Here is a 22,017-nt window from a genome sequence, read left to right on the forward strand (position 1 = left end):
ATCTCGTTCAAGTTTTCCCTTGTAGCAGCGTAGATAAGATTTTCAGCGAGGGCGGATAAGATTATCAAGTGTCTTTTATATTTTTCTATTCAGCAATATTCTAACTCTCCACTCCAAGTACGCAAAAGGTAGGCTATACTCCCACTTGAGACAGGCCGTTGTAGCCTACAGCACCTAGAGACACTTAGGTTCTAGCAGCGAGTTTTTAACCAATTTACAAATTGTTCATTATTGTATCTTGTCAACAATATATATAATGGTTTTTATATTTAAGCAATACAAGCTTGATAGCGTCATGGCCGAACACATTAAAAGAACCATGGGAGGACAAAATAAATACCACCATTAGTAAGGAAAAGATGCCCAAAATTTTTTTACTCCAATTCTTAGTAAGTAAATTGAAAGTAAAATACTGTTTTTGTTGAAAGCTGCAACATATTATACCATAATGCTAGACTGTACACCAAATATTTCTGGTACAGAGCAAAGGATCGTTCGTTTTGTACATATAGTAATGGAGAATGGCTTGTAAAAATTTGCGAACACTTTCTTGGTTTCGTACCAGTAAAAGACATCACTGGTCTAGAAGTGACAGAAGTAATAATTAAACACCTAAAAGAAATGAACTTCTATCGAAGACATGAACGGCCAAAGATGTGACAATAGTTCCAATATGAAAAGCAAAAATAAATTTCCAAGCCTTCTATGGTCCTTTACTAAACTTTGTCATTAACGATGCGGTCACAACATCTCAGTCCACCCTTTCATTTTTTTGTATAGTTAAAAACAAGTTTATGACTTTTTTTCTGGGTTAGTTCAACGTTGGGCCACACTGAAGGAACATATTAGCAGCCTCACTTTAAAACCATCCAGCACCACACGATGGGAGAGCCGAGTTGATGCTCTGACTCCACTTAGATATTAAATAGAGGTTTATGATATCTTACTTTAAATAAGCAACGACAATAGAATAGATAGAATGATCGCCCATGATGCTCTGTGTATAGCAAACCAGCTGCGTGGCTTTACTTACCTTTGCTCACTCGTTATCTGGTATGACTTTTCACTCCACATAAACATAGTAAACAAAAGTATCCATGTGTTGGATGCAGTCGGGTTTCTTCAAAATATATCTAAGTACTTTGAGAGGAGGAGAAATTATGCAAAGTTCAACTTTACTTAGTTGATGCGATGGAGTTGGCATCAGCATTAGATATGAATGACCCACGGATAGGTAATGCAGTGCAAACTCTAAGTCGAAAGAAGAGGAGACGATTTCAGTGCGAGCCAGAGGATGAAGCTATTGAAGATCCGCATAACAAAATACAAGATCGATTTTTATTACAAACTTCTAGACGTGATTGTGTTAGCTTTAAGAAAAAGGTTTGAGCAACTTAAACATCACTGCGAGTATTTTGATTTTCGTTACGATATAAGTAATCTGAACGATATGCCACCTGAACTTTTGTCTGAAAAGTGCCTGCATTTTAATACGCGAAGAATCGAAAGATATTAGCCCCAGTGATTTGAAAGACGAACTGAAACTATTAACCGCTATAGTTAAGCCTAAACGTTCACCAAAAGAAACTAAAATTAATAAAGAAATATGACTTTGCTCCCTATGTCAGTGTTGCAATTATGATTTTGTTTACCTTACCAGTAACCGTGGCAAGTTGAGAAAGAAATTTTTCGAAACTTACTCTAAGCTTATTAAAAACTATCTACGTTCTTCCATATCTCAAACACGTTTAAGAGGTCTAGTGATAATATCAATGGAACATTAATTGGCTGAAACATTGGACTACGCGAATGTGATAAAAGAATTTGCTCATACCAAAGCAAGAAAAGTTTTTTCAATTAAAGTATGTTAAATTTGTGTATTTCTATTGTGTTTTAGTACATAATAAGTCTTAAGCTAATTACTCTTGCCGTAATATTTGATTCACTATATTACCTTTTTGCTCCATGATATATGGGAAACACCTTTTGATATAAAATAAGCTTAAAAATTAAAATTCTTTTCGGACTAAAGCATATATTAAAAAAAAAAATGTATGCCCTGCTGTATATCACGTAGTATACAGCGAAATCGAACATACTGAATATTGTTACATGTATGGAGTCGTTTAAATATTGCGTGAGCATTCGAGAGAGGTAGTTCAATTTTTTGTTTAATTTTCCTTTTCATATATGTTTTTAAATATGGTATCTTACTTTTCTTAATACCTGAAAGGAAAATTAAACAACGTTTTCTGTCAAAATAAGGTTTGCGGATTAAAGGGGCGGCATTTGAAAGTACCGCCCAGGGCGGCAAAAGTGCAAGCGCCGGCCGTGATCGCTATCACACAACCTCTGCCCCGCAATATTCAAGGTGACCAGAACTTTTACTTTCAAAAACGGGACGCATACGAATCGGCGACGGGGGGTGACTTGCACATTGCATTTTGGGACTCAACAGTGTTTTCAATTCACAAAATTCACAAGTAAGAATGATAACACAGCATTTCTAACTTAAGTACTGACTTTTAACTACTTCAACATTCAGAATTCCCACTCAATTCCTACTTGATCCACAGAACACTCAATTCTCATTTGAATATTCAGAAGTTCTAGGCACGGCTGAACCTTCCCAATGCGTGTTGCTACGGAAGAGTGTAGAATTAGCATTGGCCATTTATATTTTGAATAATAATTACGGGACACCTGGGTCATGTTTGCTTAAAAACGGGACAGTTAGGCGTCCTGTTTGGGAATCAGAAAAAAACGGGACAACGGTTGAAAATAAGGGACTGTCCCGGCTAAAACGGGACGTCTGGTCACCTTGGCAATATTGTACACAATTATTTCGATGGTACCTTCTCCTTCGGATAGCATTATTCTCTTCACAGAGGTACCCTAGTCTGTGATATAAAACCAGCGTTGTTTATCATCTAATGACCTAATGTCTATGACGGATGTCCAAACTACACAAAATCAAATGTAACCCAAAAGATAAAGTCGCCACTGAAGGTGGCTCTACTTGGACACCCTGTAGATAAAACATTAAAACGTTTTTTGCCGGTACGCTGTATATACACTGTATATTACGAATTATGCAATTATTTAGTAAGGAGTAATCATGAACTCACTCTGCAAAAATGATCATAGCCGGTATTTATTCTATGAATCAAGTTTGAATGACATTCTTTTTCTTACTAGGTTTCATTCAGCATACGGAAATTGCCATTTTCGTACATAAACATTACACTCAATAAGGGCGAATATTTTATTGAAAGAGAGTACAATTTTGGCTCTTATTAATCAATAACTTCCAAGGTGTAATCATAGCGGAAGAGTTTCTAACCCGAAAGCCAGCAACAAACAATAGGAATATTTAAAAAAAAAAAAAAAAAAAAAAAGTCAAAAAGAATGTTAACCACGTAATTTCTTGTGAAAGAATTTCTTTTAGCGGCTGGCACACTGAGTTGTCCGCCAAAGGATTTGGAATGACTAATAGAATCTCCTGGAGGCCAAGTGACGTATTACAAGTCACGTGACATTCCTACAAGCTTTCAAAAGCCGCAGAAGAGTACACGCCCACTGTCAGTATACGCCGGAACATCGTGAAAACACATACGAGAAGACAATAAGCAAAAAAACGATAGAACATTAGCATATTAAGAAGTTGACACACGTGTATATCTGTCAACCGCATTAGTGTTGCAGTGCAGTGGTGTTTCGTGTATTTTGGTAAAGAAATTTAGTTGGATTTATTTGTGAAAAACCATGGCAGACTATGTGGTAAGTAATTTTTTCATGAATTATTATTTAGAAGTCAGTTTAAAGTTAATGTAGTTTGTAAGTTTAATTTAAAAGTAAATAAAATCATATTCAGTGGCGGCTTTCGAGGGAAGTCACATCCGTAAAAATGTACAAATTTATCGGTACAAGTTAAGGGAAGAAAACTTATTACCTAATGTTTACAAATATTAGGACACTTGATGAATTTTTTCCCTTATTTGAAGCGTTAAAATTGTAATGCGACTACCCTTCAGAGCCACCACGATCATACTTCTATTCAGTGATGATTTCAAATTTCTCCGGTAAAAAATTTCAATACACTAGCAGTGGCGGATCTAGCCCTGGTCCTGGGGGGCTTAGATTCTCCAAGTTTTTTGAGTGATAAAAATAATTGGACAAAAGTGCACTTCAAGCAGAACATTAATAGAAACCACACCTAAACAAGCCCTGTGGGGCTTCTAACCCCCTTCGCTGTCGCTCGCTCAGCTATGTTTTGAAAAGTAAGACTGGAGATCTTATATTTGCAAGATTAGGGGAGAAGCTAAAAGATACCCAAAATCACTTGTTCTGCTCAAGGTGCACCCTTACCAATAATTGAAGTATGTATTTATATATTTTTGAAAATTTATAGTATTTTCATGATAAACTTATCATAGCCTCAGTTCTAACTGCCACCCCTCAGTTTTAACCTTCTAGATTCGCCACTGTACACTGGGGATGAAAAGTAGTTATCAATATGGTACCTGGGGAATTTCGTGACTTGTGGAAGGGAGAGTAATTTCTACAGGATCACTTCCTGAAATCATCACTGCGTGTAGGCTAATAGGATTAATATTACAAAAAAATAAAAATTGTAAAATAAAGGAATATTAATATTCCAGTAGTAATAATATCTTTATATTATTAATCTAAAGCAATCCCGATTAATGTAATGTGATATTGCGTTTTACTTTTAATTCAAAAGTATTATTTATAAATTTTCCTGTCTTCCAAGTGTATATATGGTGTTTATTCAATACGACCAGCTTTACCAAACAAATTTCGCTCCATTTTTTCTTGTTTCAAATATAACTACAAATAATAAAAAAGCGATATTAAAACATATGAGCTTTGCCGTGGCTATGTGTCTTGGGTTCGATTGTCAATGCGAGTTCATTTTGTTCGCTGTAGGTCTCATATAGTCCCGCCGTGGGAACGGACATTAAACTCTTAATCAATCAACCTAATCGTGGCTATGTAGTTAGTGAATGCAACTTAAGTTCGATTCCTGGCGGGAGCTTTGTGGTTCGGATTCCACGTTAAGCTGTGAATGTGTGTCTCATATAGCCTCAGAGCTGAAATGGACATTAAACTCTTAATCAACAAACCAAATCTTGCTATATGTTAGCGAACACAACGTTGGCACGGGAGACCCGGGTTAAATTCTTGGTGGGAGCTCATAAGCCTGACACTAAAATAATACAAAATTTACCATTTTTATCTTGCTTGTTTTTCATCAGTGAAAGGAAATAATGAAATTGCAACTTATCACAATCATAGATAATAGTATTCTAATTAATTTCTTAAAGCAAACGTGATTTAAAAATTACTCGATTATAAACTCGTATAATCTTCATAGATATTCTGCCATTGTTGGCAGCTCACTTGCCGCAACTGAGAAACTTCCATGCTCCACGGTCTTCAGTTAACCTTTTCGTCTTCACGTACGATTTTTCTGATTTGATCTCGTCTATTAATTGTAGTCTCCTTTATCCCCTCCCTCTCTTTCCTGCCACCATGCCGTCTAGCACGTCCCTCGTTGAAGAGTTCATTTGTAGCCAATGTCCCAACGGGTTTCTCTTCCTCTGCCTGAAAGTGTTCTTTCCTTCCGCACTATTTCTAACATCCTCTCATTCGTTTCCCGCTCGACCCAGCCAATTCTCTTAATTTTTCTCCACACTCATATTTCCAAAGCTTCCAGTCGTTTTTCATCATTTTTGCTTAATATCCAGGTTACTGACCCATACAGTACAATACTCCATACGAAGCATTTGTGAACCTTTTTCTCAAGTCCTGATTCAAGGTGAAACGAAATAGACTTTTCTTCCTCCTAAAGGCTTATTTCGCCATTTCTATCCTTGCTTTCAATTCACGTTAAATACTTCATGTCGTCACTAATAATACTACCCAGTAGTGTTGGAAAATTTCATTAAAAGTTTAAACATGAAAAGTTCGCCGAAAGTTCGGCTCATTTTTTTAAAATTGTCCATTAAAAAATCCCTGTAAAATTACAGACATTTTGGTATATAACATGGCTATATTAAAAATCGAAGTAAATTTATTTTAGTTTCTTTTCTCTCTTTCTAATAGTACATAATTTTCACATTTTTTCAAAAGACGTTACGGAGCGTTACAAGCATGTATTTCAAATTCCAAGCCCATATCATAAAACAGTATGTTTTCGGCAGAAACCTTCAATTTTACATGATGCTGACAACCGAAAACTTACATTTGACTTGCACAAACAAGTTTATATCATAAACTCACGCATTACCAATACAAAATTAATCATTTTATTTAATATTTTTTTCTTTGTGGAAAGCACTGATTCAGCTACAATAATGTGTTTTACGTGTTTATCCATAACATGTATAATGTCAATGTGTGTCAGTCCATTTTGTATCATTATGGTGCAAATAACTATACTGTATAACACATAGCTAGCTCACAGTCATCACACATAAAAATGAGTATCGCTAATTAGTAAATAAGAAAAAACGAAAGTTCAGAAACGAACTTTCGAAAATGAAAGTTCGCCTGAAAAATTCGCTCATTTACATCTCTACTACCTAGGTATCGAAAACTAGTCACTTGTTCTATTTTCTCCTCTCCTACTTCCATATTTGACCCGCTTGGTCCCGGCGGGAGTTCATGTGGTTCGGATTCCACGTTAATCAGTGGGTCCCTCGTTTCATATAGCCTCGCTACTGAAAAGGACGTTAAACTCAAAATCAACCCAACTCAACCGACCGCTTAGGGGGGGCCACGGTGCCTCAGTAGTAGAGCGTTCACCTCCGGTGCTTGGGGTCCCTGGATCGATCCCAGTTCGCGCCGTGTGGACTTTGTGGTGGACAAACATTGTGCTCATGGGTTTTCTCGGGTTTCTCCCGTTTCTTCCCACTTTCTTCATTCTACCATTTCACTCATCTCTCATCATCACCATCTCCTTTAGCCTAACCGGCATAATCGTGGGACGTAAAACTTAAAAGATTTCATTTCATTTGAACAGACCGCTTGGTTCCAATCACCATGGCTTTTGTCTCAATTTTTTTTGTCCATCCCATATTGTTCACAGCCCTTCCTCGAGTTTCCAAACGTCTTATTGATTTTCTCTCCAGACTCCGCACCAAGCGTCATATCATCTGCAAACCGTATACACTCATTCTACCTGCTATTGAAATGCAGTCTTCATTATGTAGGCTGTTTTTCAGTATCTCTTCTAGATAGATATTGAATAATGTTGCCGAGAGACAGCATCCCTGTCAAACCTCCCCTTCGAATTGCTCTCCTCTGTCATTTCCTCCCCTATTCTAACACTTACTTGTTGGTTTATAGGCTATATAAGTTTCTTATAAACTCTTATAATTGATTTAATTCTATTGCGCGTACCTTTGGTATACGAGGTCCTGAGTTCGATTTCCGATGGAAGAGTATTAAAATTTGATGATTTTTCGATGGTTTGGATTCCTTTTTAAACGGTAGGTTCGCGTCTCATATAGCCTCGGAGCGGTAAAGGGACGCTAAAAACATCGACCAACCAATTAATTAAATTCAGATTGTAGCTTCAAGGTTGTGTCCAACAAACGGCAGGGATTTGTTTTCAAGTACTTAATCTTTTGTGGAGTAAATCCTAAACGTAGCGTGATTAGGGTCTTTGTTTGCCTTGGAGTATGTCTCACTTCACTGATGTTATGTAAGACATCAACTTCCACTAGCTCTCTGATTAGCGTACGCGCCTTTTGCGTGGAAGACCTGCGTTTGATGCCGGATGGGAACTCAAGCCAGTGGCCCGGGTCACCCAAAGCTCATCTGGGTCCCCGTATTTTATTTATGAATAAACAATATTTGGCATAATTTGAATTAAATTTGTTTTAAAACTCTCATATATGCCTTCTGCATCTGAATGCGCCCCCCCCCAAAGTTAGAGAGAAATCTGCGCCCTTGGCTCAAGCCCCGAAAAGCTAGTGAGATTAAATTTTAATTAAATCGAATACTGTTTTTTGATGTACAGTGGTGTTCAAAATATCTTGGCCACCCACCTTGGTTTACAATGCTATATTATGGCAACCGTAAACTGGAATTTCTAATACTTTGGCTCTAAATAAAGATCTCAATTGGCCAAATAAAATCCATATTTAAAGACTAACTACTAACATGACAGCCCTTCTGCGCTTGAGCCGTTCCAACGCCATCTGTTAGCGACTGGCTGAATTAAGTCCCACCTAGCGAGAAACACGTGGTTAGTGCGCTCCGCCCCCTGTCTTTTGACAGGAGCCTTCTAGACATAGACTAGAATATACAGACCACAAACTCAGCGAAAAGCTGCAAACTTGGCGACAGTAGCGCCTCTAACACGCGATGACGGAACTAACCAATCGATCTGACGTCACCTACGTGGAAATTTCGAAAATAACCACAGACTATATAGATTTTCGCTCCTTTAGTTGCATTTGGGGAATAGCTTTTTCTGTTGACGTACTTCGTGGAACTTAGATATTTTCAAACTGAACTCTTTAAAAGAAAGAAAAAAACTCACCACTAAACTGACAATATTCTGACCCATTTTAGGCAGGCTATAACTCTGAAATAGAGTATATGCGGGGTTTCCCGGGTTCGATTCGCGGAGGGAGCTCATGTGGTTCGGATTCCACGTTAATCAGTAGGTCCACGTCTCATATAGCCTCGTTGCTGAACGGGACGTTAAACTCAGAATCAACATTAGAGTATATGCGCACCCTTGTTGACCTATATGGTTTTTCATGTTTTGTTCTGAGGACCCATTTCCTAATTTTTTTATGTGGTTTCCGAACACCCTAGATAAGAATGGATTTTTTTTTTATCTGTGGTATTACGCTCACCTTTGGTGCACGGAGTCTCTGGTTAGATCCCAGCTCGCACCAAATAGGCTTTGTGGTGAATAAATGCAGAGTGCGTAGCTTTTCTCATTATTTTCCAGTTTCCACCCACTTTCTTCATTTCACTCATTATTATCAGTTTCTCTTTACCTGGGAGTTTAATCGTAGGATGCCAAAGTCATTAATAGGAATAAGAATAACGGAGTTGATTTCTGGTAAGGAATCAAATAACTGTGCTTAATAAAACAGTCGTTTTCTGTTTACGTACTTTCATTTTCAAATAATGCACGTAAAACGAAATAGGCAAGAAGATGGTCTCATAGCCTGTTGTAACTCTTACATCAAGCAAACTTTCTGTTGGAGAGTGTCCAACACATTCTTATCACCAAACATGTAGACGTAATGGGCAAATATAGAATTTTTGTTTTAAGGCCAAAAATGTATCTTATGAATCTTGTAGAGTTTGGGTGCGAGGCTAAAATCCTCTCGCCCGCAGCATACGTCATCATGACAAGACAATCAGTCACTCAACCTGCATACCTTAAGCATGTAATAAGAGTGACGTCACATTTATACTCCTACGAGTGCTAATTTTCTATTGGAGGTCATAAACCCTATAAAATACTTTAATAGTATTACAGAGAGCGGCGACAATTTCTGAATACCTGTGGAAGTTGGAAGTTCAAATAAATACATATATGTGTCCAGGGCCGGCGCAAGGGGGGGGTCGAGCCGTGCCACTGCCCAGGGCGGCAAAATTTGAAAAAGAAAATACAGGAGCGGCAAAATTTGAGAAAGAAAATAATAAAGGGGCGGCATGTGAAAGTACCGCCCAGGGCGGCAAAACTTCTAACGCCGGCCCTGTATGTGTGTTTTCTTGTCAGACTGTTGTGCGTCGTCGTCAAAGCAACGACCCTATCCAGAAAAAATAAAATAAATTTTAGGGTGGCCCAAGCAAAACTTGGGGCCGGATATCCTCGGCACCCCACCATCGGCGCCCGTGATTATATATATTTGGGAAGAAAACAGTGGTTTTATAAAAAAGATAACTGTTTTACATTTGCTATGTCTGCCACATGGGCACCCAAAAAGGAGGACAAGGTGGGGCTCGGGCCTCCCTCTAGCTCACAAAATGTATACGTAATATAGCAAACCACGTATATTAAATGCCAGACGTAATATAGCAACCATGTAGATGGGCCCCTCCGTAGAAATTTTTCTTCGGGCGCCCCTGGTCTGCCATGTTTATTGAACACTTATTTCGTGACGGGGACAACTGGCCTCGGTGTTGACATCCCCATTAAACCTCATTCAATCAATAAAACACCTATTAAATTTAAAAAGATATTGAAAACTTGTCAGTGGCGTCACTATTCTTCGCATTACCATGACTCTATTGTATATGTTTTGTTAAACTCAGTACAAGATAATATCTGTCAGTGTTCCATAGTAATTTTAACTAAAACACAGACTTTAAGCTGAAGAGTATGGATGATTTGTAAAGTCCTGCGCGAGGCGAGTCCGGTGACTCTGTGGTGAAGTATTCACATCTGGTGCGTAGGGACCCTGGTTCGATCCCAGCTCGCGCCAAGTGTGTCTGAATACCGTGTGCGTGAATTCCCCCAGGATTCTCCTGTTTCCTCCCACTTTCTTCATTTTACTATTTCATTCATTTCTCATCATCGTCACCTTTACCTTAATGGCTTAATCGTGGGACGTAACCTTAAGATTTCATTTAAATCTTAAATATATATATATATTTTTTTTTTGGTAGTAATGTTCTATTGTCAAAGAATTGCTTGAATGGAAATGCGAGATGGCTCGGAAAACCCGAGAAAATCGACAGACATGATGTTGTCCCCTAGGGAATGACTATCTAGGGGTATCGAACCAGAGACCTATTTTACCAGAAGTGAGCACTTTACCATTACACTATTGTGTGGTATTTACTTAGAGCACAGAACAAATTTATTACACTCCTTTTAGCAGAAACGATTTTGAAATCACGTATTGATTTTTCTATAAAGAAACGATTATGTACTCATTCCACATTGAATCACCCTGTATTACTAAGGCTAACAATGACATCATTTCTACATTGATCGGCCCTTTCCAAAGGTCACTGTGTGCTAGTAAAAGAAGATAAAAGCTGTTGGTAGGAGGTTGAGCGGCGAAAGGAAAGAGGTGTAAAATCGAAGATTGCGAACATCCAAAGCTGTCGATGACATAATGTCTAGTTCAAAGAACGGCTACCAGTTCCTACAAGTTAGCCGGCAGAACAACTCACTTTCCCTTTGGACGACAACAAAACGTTATAAGTAACTGAGTCAATATTACGTGTAGACATTCGACCGAATGGATGTAATGAGATGCTAATTACAACAATTTGCACTTTCAAAAATTGCTCCCGGATGTTGATGACAGAAAAAAAAACCATTAACATTCCTGGACCTGACATAGTTGTTCAACATTGTTGCACTTGAACTCAAAACTAATAATGTTTTTACTTCAGATTCAAGGGCGCCCATCAGGGGGACAAGGTGGGGCGCTCGCCCCCCCTCTTTAGAGGAAATTGAAAACCCAATAGATATTTTAGAATAGTTGCCGCAAAATTTGAGACTACATTTGAAATGTCGCTTATACTTGCCCCCCCCCCTCGGAAACCACAACATGGGCGCCCTTGTTCAGATTATAATTAAGTGTAATAAAGCTTTATCTGTGTATTATTGTATTAGGTCTATCAATGGTGGCTTCACTAGAAGAGCCTAGTCGCTAACACGTCTTTGGTGTGAGCGATCCCGCGTTCGATTCCCGGTGGTGAGGACACTCAGTCGAAAAAGTGTAACAGCTTTTTCAGGCCAGCCATTCTGAGATTTTCCTGGATTTTCCTCATTCACATCAGGCAAATGCCTAAATAGATAGTTCCTAAGATACAGGTCCCAGGCCGCTTCCATCCTTCCCTTGCTCGGATAGTGTGATCGCCGAGGGACGTCATCCCTCATTTGTAACGGGCTAGATGGTGGTCATAGATGCCGAAAGCCCAAAAATCTTAACTCCTATTCCTAATTCCCCGTAGGAAGGGACTAGATAAGGGGTGCACCCACGAGGCGTTCATCGGGTGTGACCCCCCCCAAAAAAAACTTAACATACATTTGTACACTTTCTCAATACTACTATACTTGTTTACAAGGGCGCCCATCAGGGGGGGCAAGGTGAGGTGCTCGCCCCTTACAGGAAATTGTACTTCAGAATATCAAAAATCCAATAGAATTTTTACATTAGTTACAGAAAAATTTGAAACTATTTTTGAAACGTCGCTTATACTTGCCCCCCCCCCTTAGAAACCACAACATGGGCGCCCTTGCTTGTTTAACAGGGAAATGGTTAATTTAGCATGAAAATGTGATCTTACACTTAATCTGTACTCTTTCTCTTATAAGAATAATCTTGTTCTATCATTTTTTTCTGTGAAACGTAGTGGCTTGTAGTAGTGGACTCCCCCCCCCCCTAAAAGAGAAGCTTGGACTCCTCTGAACAAAAATGTCTGGGTCCGCGCCTGGGCTTGATTACCATGTATTCTGCTCAGTGAAAGGCGGATTTCCTAAATATTAGTTTTTTTTTTGTTTTTTGTTTTTCAACCGCTCGCCACGGGTACTATCTTCAAGAATTATTCTTCACTCTTCAATACAGACCCATAGCCATAAGAGGTTAGGTTTGAGTTTTTGTAGTTTGTTTTATAATGCAACACCGGGACATGGAGGACGGTACCTACAATTAACGTGAGCAATGCACCACGACCGAGACTTCGGTGAAGTTGGCAGGTACACATTTGATCATACAAGATCACCTAGGCCGTTCTCCACCACCGTATTTCGCCTTTAAAAGAGCTGGATTATAAGCCCACGGCACCCGTTCCGCTTCGTGCCAGAAAAGTGGGTTGGCTGGCTTGGGAGACCTGGGTTCGATTCCCGGCAGGAGCTCGTTCGGATCCCACGTTAAGCTTTATAAGTCCACATCCGATATAGACTCGCTGCTGAAAGGGAACGCTAAACTTAAAATCAAATATCAAATCAATCAAAATTGGATTGACTCCCTTTTAAACTTTTCTCTCCTCACTGAAACTTCGATAGGTCAGAAAAAGAAAACATTACGTTAAAAAGATATTCACACTCAATATTTATTGGCTGCTCTTAAGGAAGTTCGCATTGGCCAAAAATACAATTTTGTTGCTACAAAATAATTCAAGATAATTTACAAGTGCGCGTATTACAAGTAACAGTAGGACATTATCGTACAAGTATTAGAACATTACATACTGTACGTAATGGGTATTCCTCGTGACCCACCACTAAATATTTCTCTTCATTTTTTCTCTAACAGTTCTACGCTTTTATATTTTTATTAATTTGTTTTATTATTATGAATGTAGGTAATCATAATTGTTCTGATAAAAAATTAGATTGGTACATCTTTACTAATTACATGATTCGTATCAAGAGAGAATAGTGGTTCCTAACTGACTTTATTTCGTATTATTAACTGACACACTTATTGTGAAGATTGTGTTATTTTACAAAGACTGAATGTAAAATGATATACAATTAATGTATATGTAAACGGAGGCTGTAAAAGATCTGCCGTTGGCACTCCTGGGTGTAAATGAAGAGCGCCTTTTGAAAGAATGGTTGTTGTCCTACGGGAAGTAAATGAAGAGCGCCTTTTGAAAGAATGATTGTTGGTCCTACGGGAAGTAAATGAAGAGGGCCTTTTGAAAGAATGGTTGTTGGTCCTACGGGAAGTAAATGAAGAGCGCCTTTTGAAAGAATGGTTGTTGGTCCTACGGGAAGTAAATGAAGAGCGCCTTTTGAAAGAATGGTTGTTGGTCCTACGAGAAGTAAATGAAGAGCGCCTTTTGAAAGAATGATTGTTGGTCCTACGGGAAGTAAATGAAGAGCGCCTTTTGAAAGAATGATTGTTGGTCCTACGGGAAGTAAATGAAGAGCGCCTTTTGAAAGAATGGTTGTTGGTCCTACGAGAAATAAATGAAGAGCGCCTTTTGAAAGAATGGTTGTTGATCCTACGGGAAATAAATGAAGAGCGCCTTTTGAAATTATGATTGTTGGTCCTACGAGAAGTAAATGAAGAGCTCCTTCTAAAAGATTGATTGTTAGTCCTCCAGCAGCCGAATGACATACACCGTTTAGAAAAATGGTTATAGGTTCTCCAATATGTGAATCAGACATGGAATAGTTATTGATCCTTTAGTAGATAAATCATATGCACCTTCTGAAAGAACAGTTGTTGAATTTTTAGCTAATAAATCGAGGCATATTCTTAGGATTTTTTCTAATTTCTAATCTATTAGTAATAGTAAAGTGTATAAATGAATAGTGAAGAGAGCTTCAGTGAACAAAAGTTGCGCCCTTATTAGAATTTCTTGGATCCGCCACTGATTGTTAATATTTCTTTCTAAGAGGGAAAGGAATGATATATAGTCGTTGATGAGAAGTTATGTTCTAATGAATTATTCATACTTGCCTTTAGACTTTTCAAGGAGCGGTGAAGAGAGAAGCAGAACTTTGAGTAGATGGAAGATATACACGCAACAAGATATGCAAACATTTTTGACCTTGGATGTATGGGAAAATTTCTTGCACCTTCAGCTTTTAATCTAAATGTTGATCTTCCCTCTTTTAACGTATTTGTTTAGCGCTGGAGAGTCTCTTGAACGGCGCAAAGCCAAGAGTACCGTACAAAATGCAAACTTTTCTATGCAAGACAGCTGGTTGTAAGGTAGCATTCGCAGATTCGAGTCTCGCTTAGGTTGTGGTTAGGATATTTGATAGTAGTAGTAATAATAATAGTAGTATTACTTTATTGTGGGCTCAGTGGTAGAGCGTTCACCTCCGGTGCTTGGGGTCCCTGGTTCGATCCCAGCTCGCGCCGTGTGGACTTTGTGGTGGACAAACACCGTGCTCGTGGTTTTCTCGGGGTTCTCCCGTTTCCTCCCACTTTCTTCATTCCACCATTTCACTCATTTCTCATTATCACCGTCTCCTTTAGCCTAACCGGCATAACCGTGGGACGTAAAACTCAAAGATTTCGTTTCATTTTTTTAAAATATGGATCAATTCGAAGAACGTTAATCAGTATTTCCTTGAATTTTCGGATATTCTTCAGCAAAATTTAATAAACCCTTTGATATTATTATTATTATTATTATTATTTGAGTTTAATCCTTTAGGGACTTTAGTTTAAATCAATCATTTTCAGAGACTAAACAAATAAGAAAAAGAAAAATAAACCATTTTCAAATTAAAGTTTTATTATACAATACATAAAATGGCTTTATTTGACAAATTAAACGTAAATGAAGTTTATAAACCACGCTTGCCTCTCAGTGCAGAGTTTGTGTTTATATACCACACTGTCATTAATGGAACGATCGGCTGTGTAGTTGTGTTCCACGAACGTTTTGAAAGGCTTAACCCCTTTCTGCATGATTTTTTTTTCGTTCAGCGAAAAAAATAATCAGTATTGAAAATACACACACAAAATACCACAAAGAACATGCCAGATGACACCAAAGTATCTTATTCATACACGTCAATATCACACACACCAGACGAAACAATCATTTGGCGCCTTTGATAAAGCACACAAAAGCTAAGGTGAAAAACAGGGAATGTGTCATATATGGCACGGCATGCGGTAAGGGATGTCCTTTTCTAGTACCGATTGTAATATGCAACGAAGCCTACTGCTCAAATGAGTCCAACCACTGCTGGATTTTGTCACCTGGAACCGTTAAAGAGTTTTCATCCGGTACAAGCATCCTGATTCACCAGGGATCAAGGGCAGAACCCCACCAACAGAAAGCACTTGGCCTTTAGGAACTAACTGACTCAGTCTATGGGCTATGGAACCCGTTCAGAGAAGTTCTCCATTGACCTCTGTCCTTAGGCAACTGGATCCAGTTTCTACGAGATCCATCGTAATATTGTCCCTCCCATCTGCGCCTAGGTCTTCCTAATGTTTGTTTTCCGATTGGATTTCCAGTCAAAACTTTGAAAGTATTCCCTTCTTTCTTCCATTCTTGCTACATGACCTGCTCCATGTGTCTCTCCTAGATTTGATTACATTAATAATGTTTGGTAGCCGGTATAAATTATGCAGTTCCTCGTTATGAAGTTTCCGTCATTCCGTATTCCCATTACTCTTGGGTTCGAATATTCATCTCAGAATTTTATTTTCAAATACTTTCAGGTTGCGTTCTTCCCTCAGAATAAGCGACCATGTTTCGTAGCCATATAGTACAACAGGCATGATTATCATTCCTTATTTTATATTTTAAGAGTCTTCATCCCGGCGAAATTAAAATACCGCTAATTTTACAGTAGTTATGTGATATCTTCAAATAGATAAAAGGTAATCGAAATGTGGAACAAGGGCACCCTAGACAATATCATTTTACATGAGAAACCGTTATCACGACTCACTTATCTGCTTTCGATTTCGAGCCATTTTGAAAATTGGCATTTATTTTCGCGTTTCTAAACAGCTGAAAACAGAAAGCCACTAGGTGACTTGTGATAACGGTACCTCACGCAAAATAATATTGTCTAGGGCGCTCTTGTTCCATATTTCAATTATATTTTATCTATTTGAAGATATCACATAATTACTGTAAAATTAGCGGTATTTTAATTTCGCCGGGATGAAGACTCTTAAGCTTCAAATTCCTCGCTATTATTATTATTTAACCACAATTAGAGACAGTACCTTCAATCTAGTAATGATTGAGGTTGAATCTCAGTTGAGGCAGTAAATTCTATCTCATATAAGTGACGGCGTGGCAGAGTGAGTAAAGTATCTATCTTGTTATAACCTCCACGCTGCAAAAGAACATTCAACTCCATTCAGTGAACATTCCAACAAATAAACAAAATGTATCTTAGAACGTTTGTTTCATTTTTTTAAAAAAAAGTAATATTGATTCTCTTAACACTGTTGAATAAAATATATACGTGTGTAATATCAATGGCGTATACAAGGGGGATGTTCTTCGGGGTTGAAACCCCTTGATGAAAATATGCGTACGTTATTGTATAATATAGAATCAATTTTAGAGTAACAGGTTTGCTAGCAACGTGCAAAAGCTTTCTGCTAGACCAGTGATGGCCATGTTATAACACACTGCAGGCCAGAAGAAAATAGCATCTCTACTTGGGGACAATTTTTCGTGCCCCCTTCGCAGAGGTGACAGTTCATTGAATATGGTAAGTCGTATGCTACCTGAATCTTTGTTCTATTATGTGTTTTCGGTTTCATGTGTCTAGGCTAGTTAAGGCCTTAGATACGAACATTTTTATGTAGCTTCATGAAATCTGCGTTTTATTGAAAAAAAAATGTCCAGTAGCAATGGCCTTACATTGCTGAATGGGCAGAATGGGTTTAGACCCCTATAGTCTTCTTGTTACAGTCACGAGGTTTACTATTTTAAAAGGCAAATCATAGTTTTTAAAGTTTTATTCGCGGGCTAGATAAAACATACTCGCGACCCATCATTTGGCCATCACTGTGCTAGACTGAAGTGAATAATTATAACAGTCTCGTTAATAGGTGTAAGATGTCACTGTAGCACTCTGTCAATAATGCAGTAGTGTCGACATCTGAGAATAGTTAACCGATCTATTATAATATACATATACACGAGGTGTGATTGGGTTGGGGGAACATAATGGTATATTAAGTTTTCCAAATTTGAGTAAAGTAAAACAGAAAATTCAACGTCACCGTGCAATTCAATGTAATGATATATACCAAACAAACTTACCCTGCCATCTGCAGGCACATTTCCGATATAAAACTACCTATCTACTCTTCTGTGATTCGATCAGGACCCATTTCACCTAATAACTCAATTTCACCACAGAGCTCCTTCGTTGCTAAGCGGTTAGCGTACGCGCCTTTGGCGTGGGAGTCCCGGGTTCGATTCCGGCGGGAGCTCATGTGGTTCGGATTCCACGTTAATCAGTAGGTCCACGTCTCATATAGCCTCGCTGCTGAACGGGACGTTAAACTCAATCAATTAATCAATTTCACCGCAAGTGGTTCTTTCCATTATGTTCCCCCAAACTGTTCATGTATATAGTAAACATAAACAGTTGGTCACTGTATAATTTCCGCAATGACATTACATTACATTATACATTATATATGTACAAATATCCTTTCTCGCCTGAGTGGAATGTTTATGCGCACGTTTTCTGGTCCTACAATACAGACACAGCGTTTGAAGGGATTCGCAAAATTCATTTATGACTATGACGAGGACTTCCCACCACTGACAACTGAACCTGAGGAAAAACCTGAGGATGAGGTGAAAGTGCTGAAAGTGAGTAGATGTGCATGAGGAAGTTGGGTGGTGTTGGTAGTGCTAGTAGTAGTTTTGGGGATAATTGACCCTTAACATAATGAGGGGGGATTTAAGGAGAGTGTCAACATAAATGAAATTCAGGAATATATGGAAATATATTTCTACCGTCTTTCTAATGTTCTTTTGTAATGCGTCAAAAGATCAAATTCATCAGAGAATGATGAATTTATTTTCTTGTTTGGGTAAATAAGCACTTCACCAGCACATCTTAAGGCTGGCCGCACATTGACGAGAGGATAGGACAGCCGACCTAAGGTTCAGTACTGTTAGCAAATTTGGTTACCACTAATTTCGACCTGTACTTCGTGAGTTCGCCCGTCTACGGAGCACCATCTGTGGTAGTCCCCTCCCACAGAACTCTGTTGGTGACGTCACCCAAAAGGTTAGCAACACTGCTGTCCAGTCGGCGAGCCTACGAAGCGGCTATACTCGAAAAGCAGCGGGAGAGACTCGTCCACTTCAAACTCGACGGTGGCTGGAGCAGGCAGGAACTGGGAATCTGACGGCAGAGGATCAAGTAGTGAGCTCATGGCTGCCGATGGCCAGAGGGCGCCAGGGAGAACAATGAAGTGGACGAGTCTCTCCCGCTGCTTTTCGAGTATAGCCGCTTCGTAGGCTCGCCGACTGGAGAGCAGTGTTGCTAACCTTTTGGGTGACGTCACCTGCAGAGTTCTGTGGGAGGGGACTACCACAATGCATCAAAACCTCGTACCGCGTATTAACTTAAACACATGCTGGACAAAGGCTTCCCAGAGTTGTGATTGAGGCGTACGACCAATGAGCTCAAGATTCTCTCTCTCTCTCTCCACCGTCTGCTGCCTCCGGTGTGGCTGTTCTACCTCTGGTCAATTATTAGACGGCCTAAGATGTGTGAAATAGTCTTGAGAAAACAGGCTGCATGTGTAAAGTAGAATACTCTGGACAATCATCGGTCAGCAATGAAATGGGGGGTAAAACATTTGTATGATTTTCCAACAAATCCCAATGAAATCGTGGTAGAAGAGAGCTTACAGGAATACTACCTCTACCAGTATCTTCCACGACGTTGGATTAGATATGAAACTAGATCTTTTAGACATCGGCCGCGTCACAAAAGGGACTCACATGTAACGTTTGTAAATATCTGTGATTGGATGTATGAAAAGGGAAAAATCTCGGAGATTTGATCTTCACTGGCATCATTTGGGGATGCCCCTTGAGTTTGAGAAATAAATGCTTTATAATAAAAAAAAAGGTGAAACTCATATGTCGATGAGCAGTCTTACTTCCCTGACAAACTTTGAAAGGACGCTACTGTTTATCTTTCATGTAATATCCACAATAAATTTCAACCATTCATTTCAAAGGTACACCAAAGCATGAGAAGTCCCTAAAGACAACGTCATGACGGTTTGGTGAACTATCCTGGTTCTTCCTCAGTGGTCCAATGATCATCCCAGCTAGGGATGATGGATGTTTTCTATGGTTGGCTGAGAAATTCATTGATACCGTCATACATTCGACCTGTCGTTATCGATCTTACTGCACCAAACCCACCACACTTGTTTCCGTGACAGGACTTTACGACTATATACAGTACCTGTACAAGTTGGTGACGAATTTCTGCTGGTAAACTGATCATTAAGCACAAAACTGTGATAACACTAAGCACTTCCACTTTCATAGTGTTTCTGTCAGCGCAGCCATTTTTCTGCTGATATTCCTATGGTCTGGTACAGCATATGGGTCGTCCAATGATTCCTCTGGCCTGGCGAGAAATTCAAACGTGAGAGATTGTTTTTTGAATCATCCTCGTAAAATGTCTGTGTTCGTTTTTCTGTCTCTGTTCACAGATCAGAGTGCCTAAATATGAACTCAGCATGACAAGAATAGGTTATACCTCTCCTATAGTCTTCTATTGAAATTGTAGGTGAGAGATTTACCACTTCAGTTTCTATACAGTAGAAGTTCAGTTATCCGAACTACAGTTATCGGGGTTGATGTCAGGAAATTAAAAAAAAAAATACATTTTCAAAAAGGAAAATGTATTCGAGTGCAGACTGTATCCGTTCATTAGTAAAAAAATAAATTCCTTAAACTTCCTATGGAAACTGGAATTGAATATAAATCCCAATATTCCCAATTATCCGAATTTTTACATTTCTGGATTATGTCCAGAATTCATCAATTCGGATAAGTAGAGTTTCACTGTATTACATTCCTATAAGGCGAAAATGGCCAGAGATGACGTTTGTTTAATTAATTTATTTATTTACTGGATCCATTGTCCCAAAAAGTGGTTATAGGCTATATCTATGCATGTTTTACTTCTAAAAATTATTAATTCTTACAAAGCTGTCCTAATAAGAGAATAAATCAATTTTAGAGCTGTGCTGTTCTTGTACTCATTAAACACTGAATTGAATTAGCACGTTATCATGTAGATATTGCACGGTAGCATGAATCATATCTTGATACTGCAACACTTCGCTTTTACAATGAGAAACTAATGCATGTATAAATTCCTATGGTCTAAAACTGTCTAGTGTATGCATGTACTTCTCTTATGCATGACTGCGGCAAAGTCATTCTCTTTTTATTAATTAAAATGTAGTGATATTTGTAAATAACAGTTAACAACCTTTTATAGTATTCCGTTACGCCAAGCTGTCTAGTATATACGTACATAAAATGCATTTCCATTCTCCCCTTCCCGTTTTTTTTTTTTTTTTTTTTTTTTTTAAATGGTATGTCTTTGCATTGATGATTAGCGGTCACCAGTGTGTTATCTCTTTATTCTATATTAATGGAACATAATGCAACGTCTTGATGACGCTGTGAGCACGAACAGTTAGTGCATTGTTCGTAACTTGTCTTTTGATTAATTGTCCTTGGCTTCATGCCCTGAATAAGACTGTCTTGGCATTCATAGGACAACATTATTGTGAACGATTCCGCATTCTATTCAGACTCAAATGCAGAAATGTTCTCTGAGTTTCGTTATGAACTGTGTATGAAAGCCAGGAAGCTTGAAAGAGAATGAAGAATACATATACAGGGTGTTTCGAAAACTTCAATACTGGATTCCTAAAATTTACAGTAGATAAGGAAAATATGTTACCCGTACACAGTCTGAACTTCTTAGATAGGGCCGGCTCTATCACGTGTGCAACACGTGTGTTTGCACGGAGCGGCAAAATCTGTCACAACTACATTATTTAAAATATTTTTTTATTGTTGGAAACAGACTTCATGATGATGGTAGTTAAATTTACTAAGCTGTCCTTCTATTTGCATACTACATTCATAAATCATGTTTAGGTTGCATTAGTTTAAGATTACATGAACAGTGCTAAAGTAAATGTTGAAACAAATCCCGGCATGAATTGCTTGATTGTTGTCAAATACAAAAATCCAATTCTCGAACAGTAGTGAACACCTTTAAATAGTTATCAAAGTCTTGATGTCTTTGTCACAAACAAGTTCCTTATTATCGAAGGTAGAAACAAGTTTTTTTTTTTTTTTTTTTTTTTTTAATTTGGGTAACAGATGTAGAAGGAAAGTCAAGAAATAAAGATAAAAGAGCTAGTTACACTGAAATTACAAGCTGGTATATTGAGACTGAAGCTTGATATTGAATTATACAAAAAGGATTACCATCTTTCTTCTATAAGAGTGTTTGCTTTATCTTTCACTAACATAATA

The 22,017-nt window shown here is 38.4% G+C and overlaps 1 protein-coding gene across 3 annotated transcripts in view; it reads left to right on the plus strand.

Annotated features, from left to right (window-relative positions):
- The first annotated feature begins 3,558 nt into the window (after positions 1–3,558).
- Positions 3,559–22,017, plus strand: part of LOC145680333 (annexin B10-like) — a 61,448-nt gene continuing 42,989 nt past the window's right edge. For 2 of the 3 annotated variants that reach the window (XM_081750716.1, XM_081750717.1), the window contains exons 1-2: positions 3,559–3,780; positions 18,181–18,291. In XM_081750716.1, coding sequence (XP_081606842.1) covers positions 3,766–3,780; positions 18,181–18,291 — 126 coding nt within the window. In that variant the 5' untranslated portion in view covers positions 3,559–3,765. The remainder of the gene's footprint in view (positions 3,781–18,180; positions 18,292–22,017) is intronic. The other variant, XM_081750718.1, reaches the window with a different exon arrangement.

This window comes from Thermobia domestica, chromosome 3 (genome assembly GCF_964235325.1).
Source record: "Thermobia domestica chromosome 3, izTheDome1.hap1.1, whole genome shotgun sequence".
Lineage (NCBI taxonomy): Eukaryota > Metazoa > Arthropoda > Insecta > Zygentoma > Lepismatidae > Thermobia > Thermobia domestica.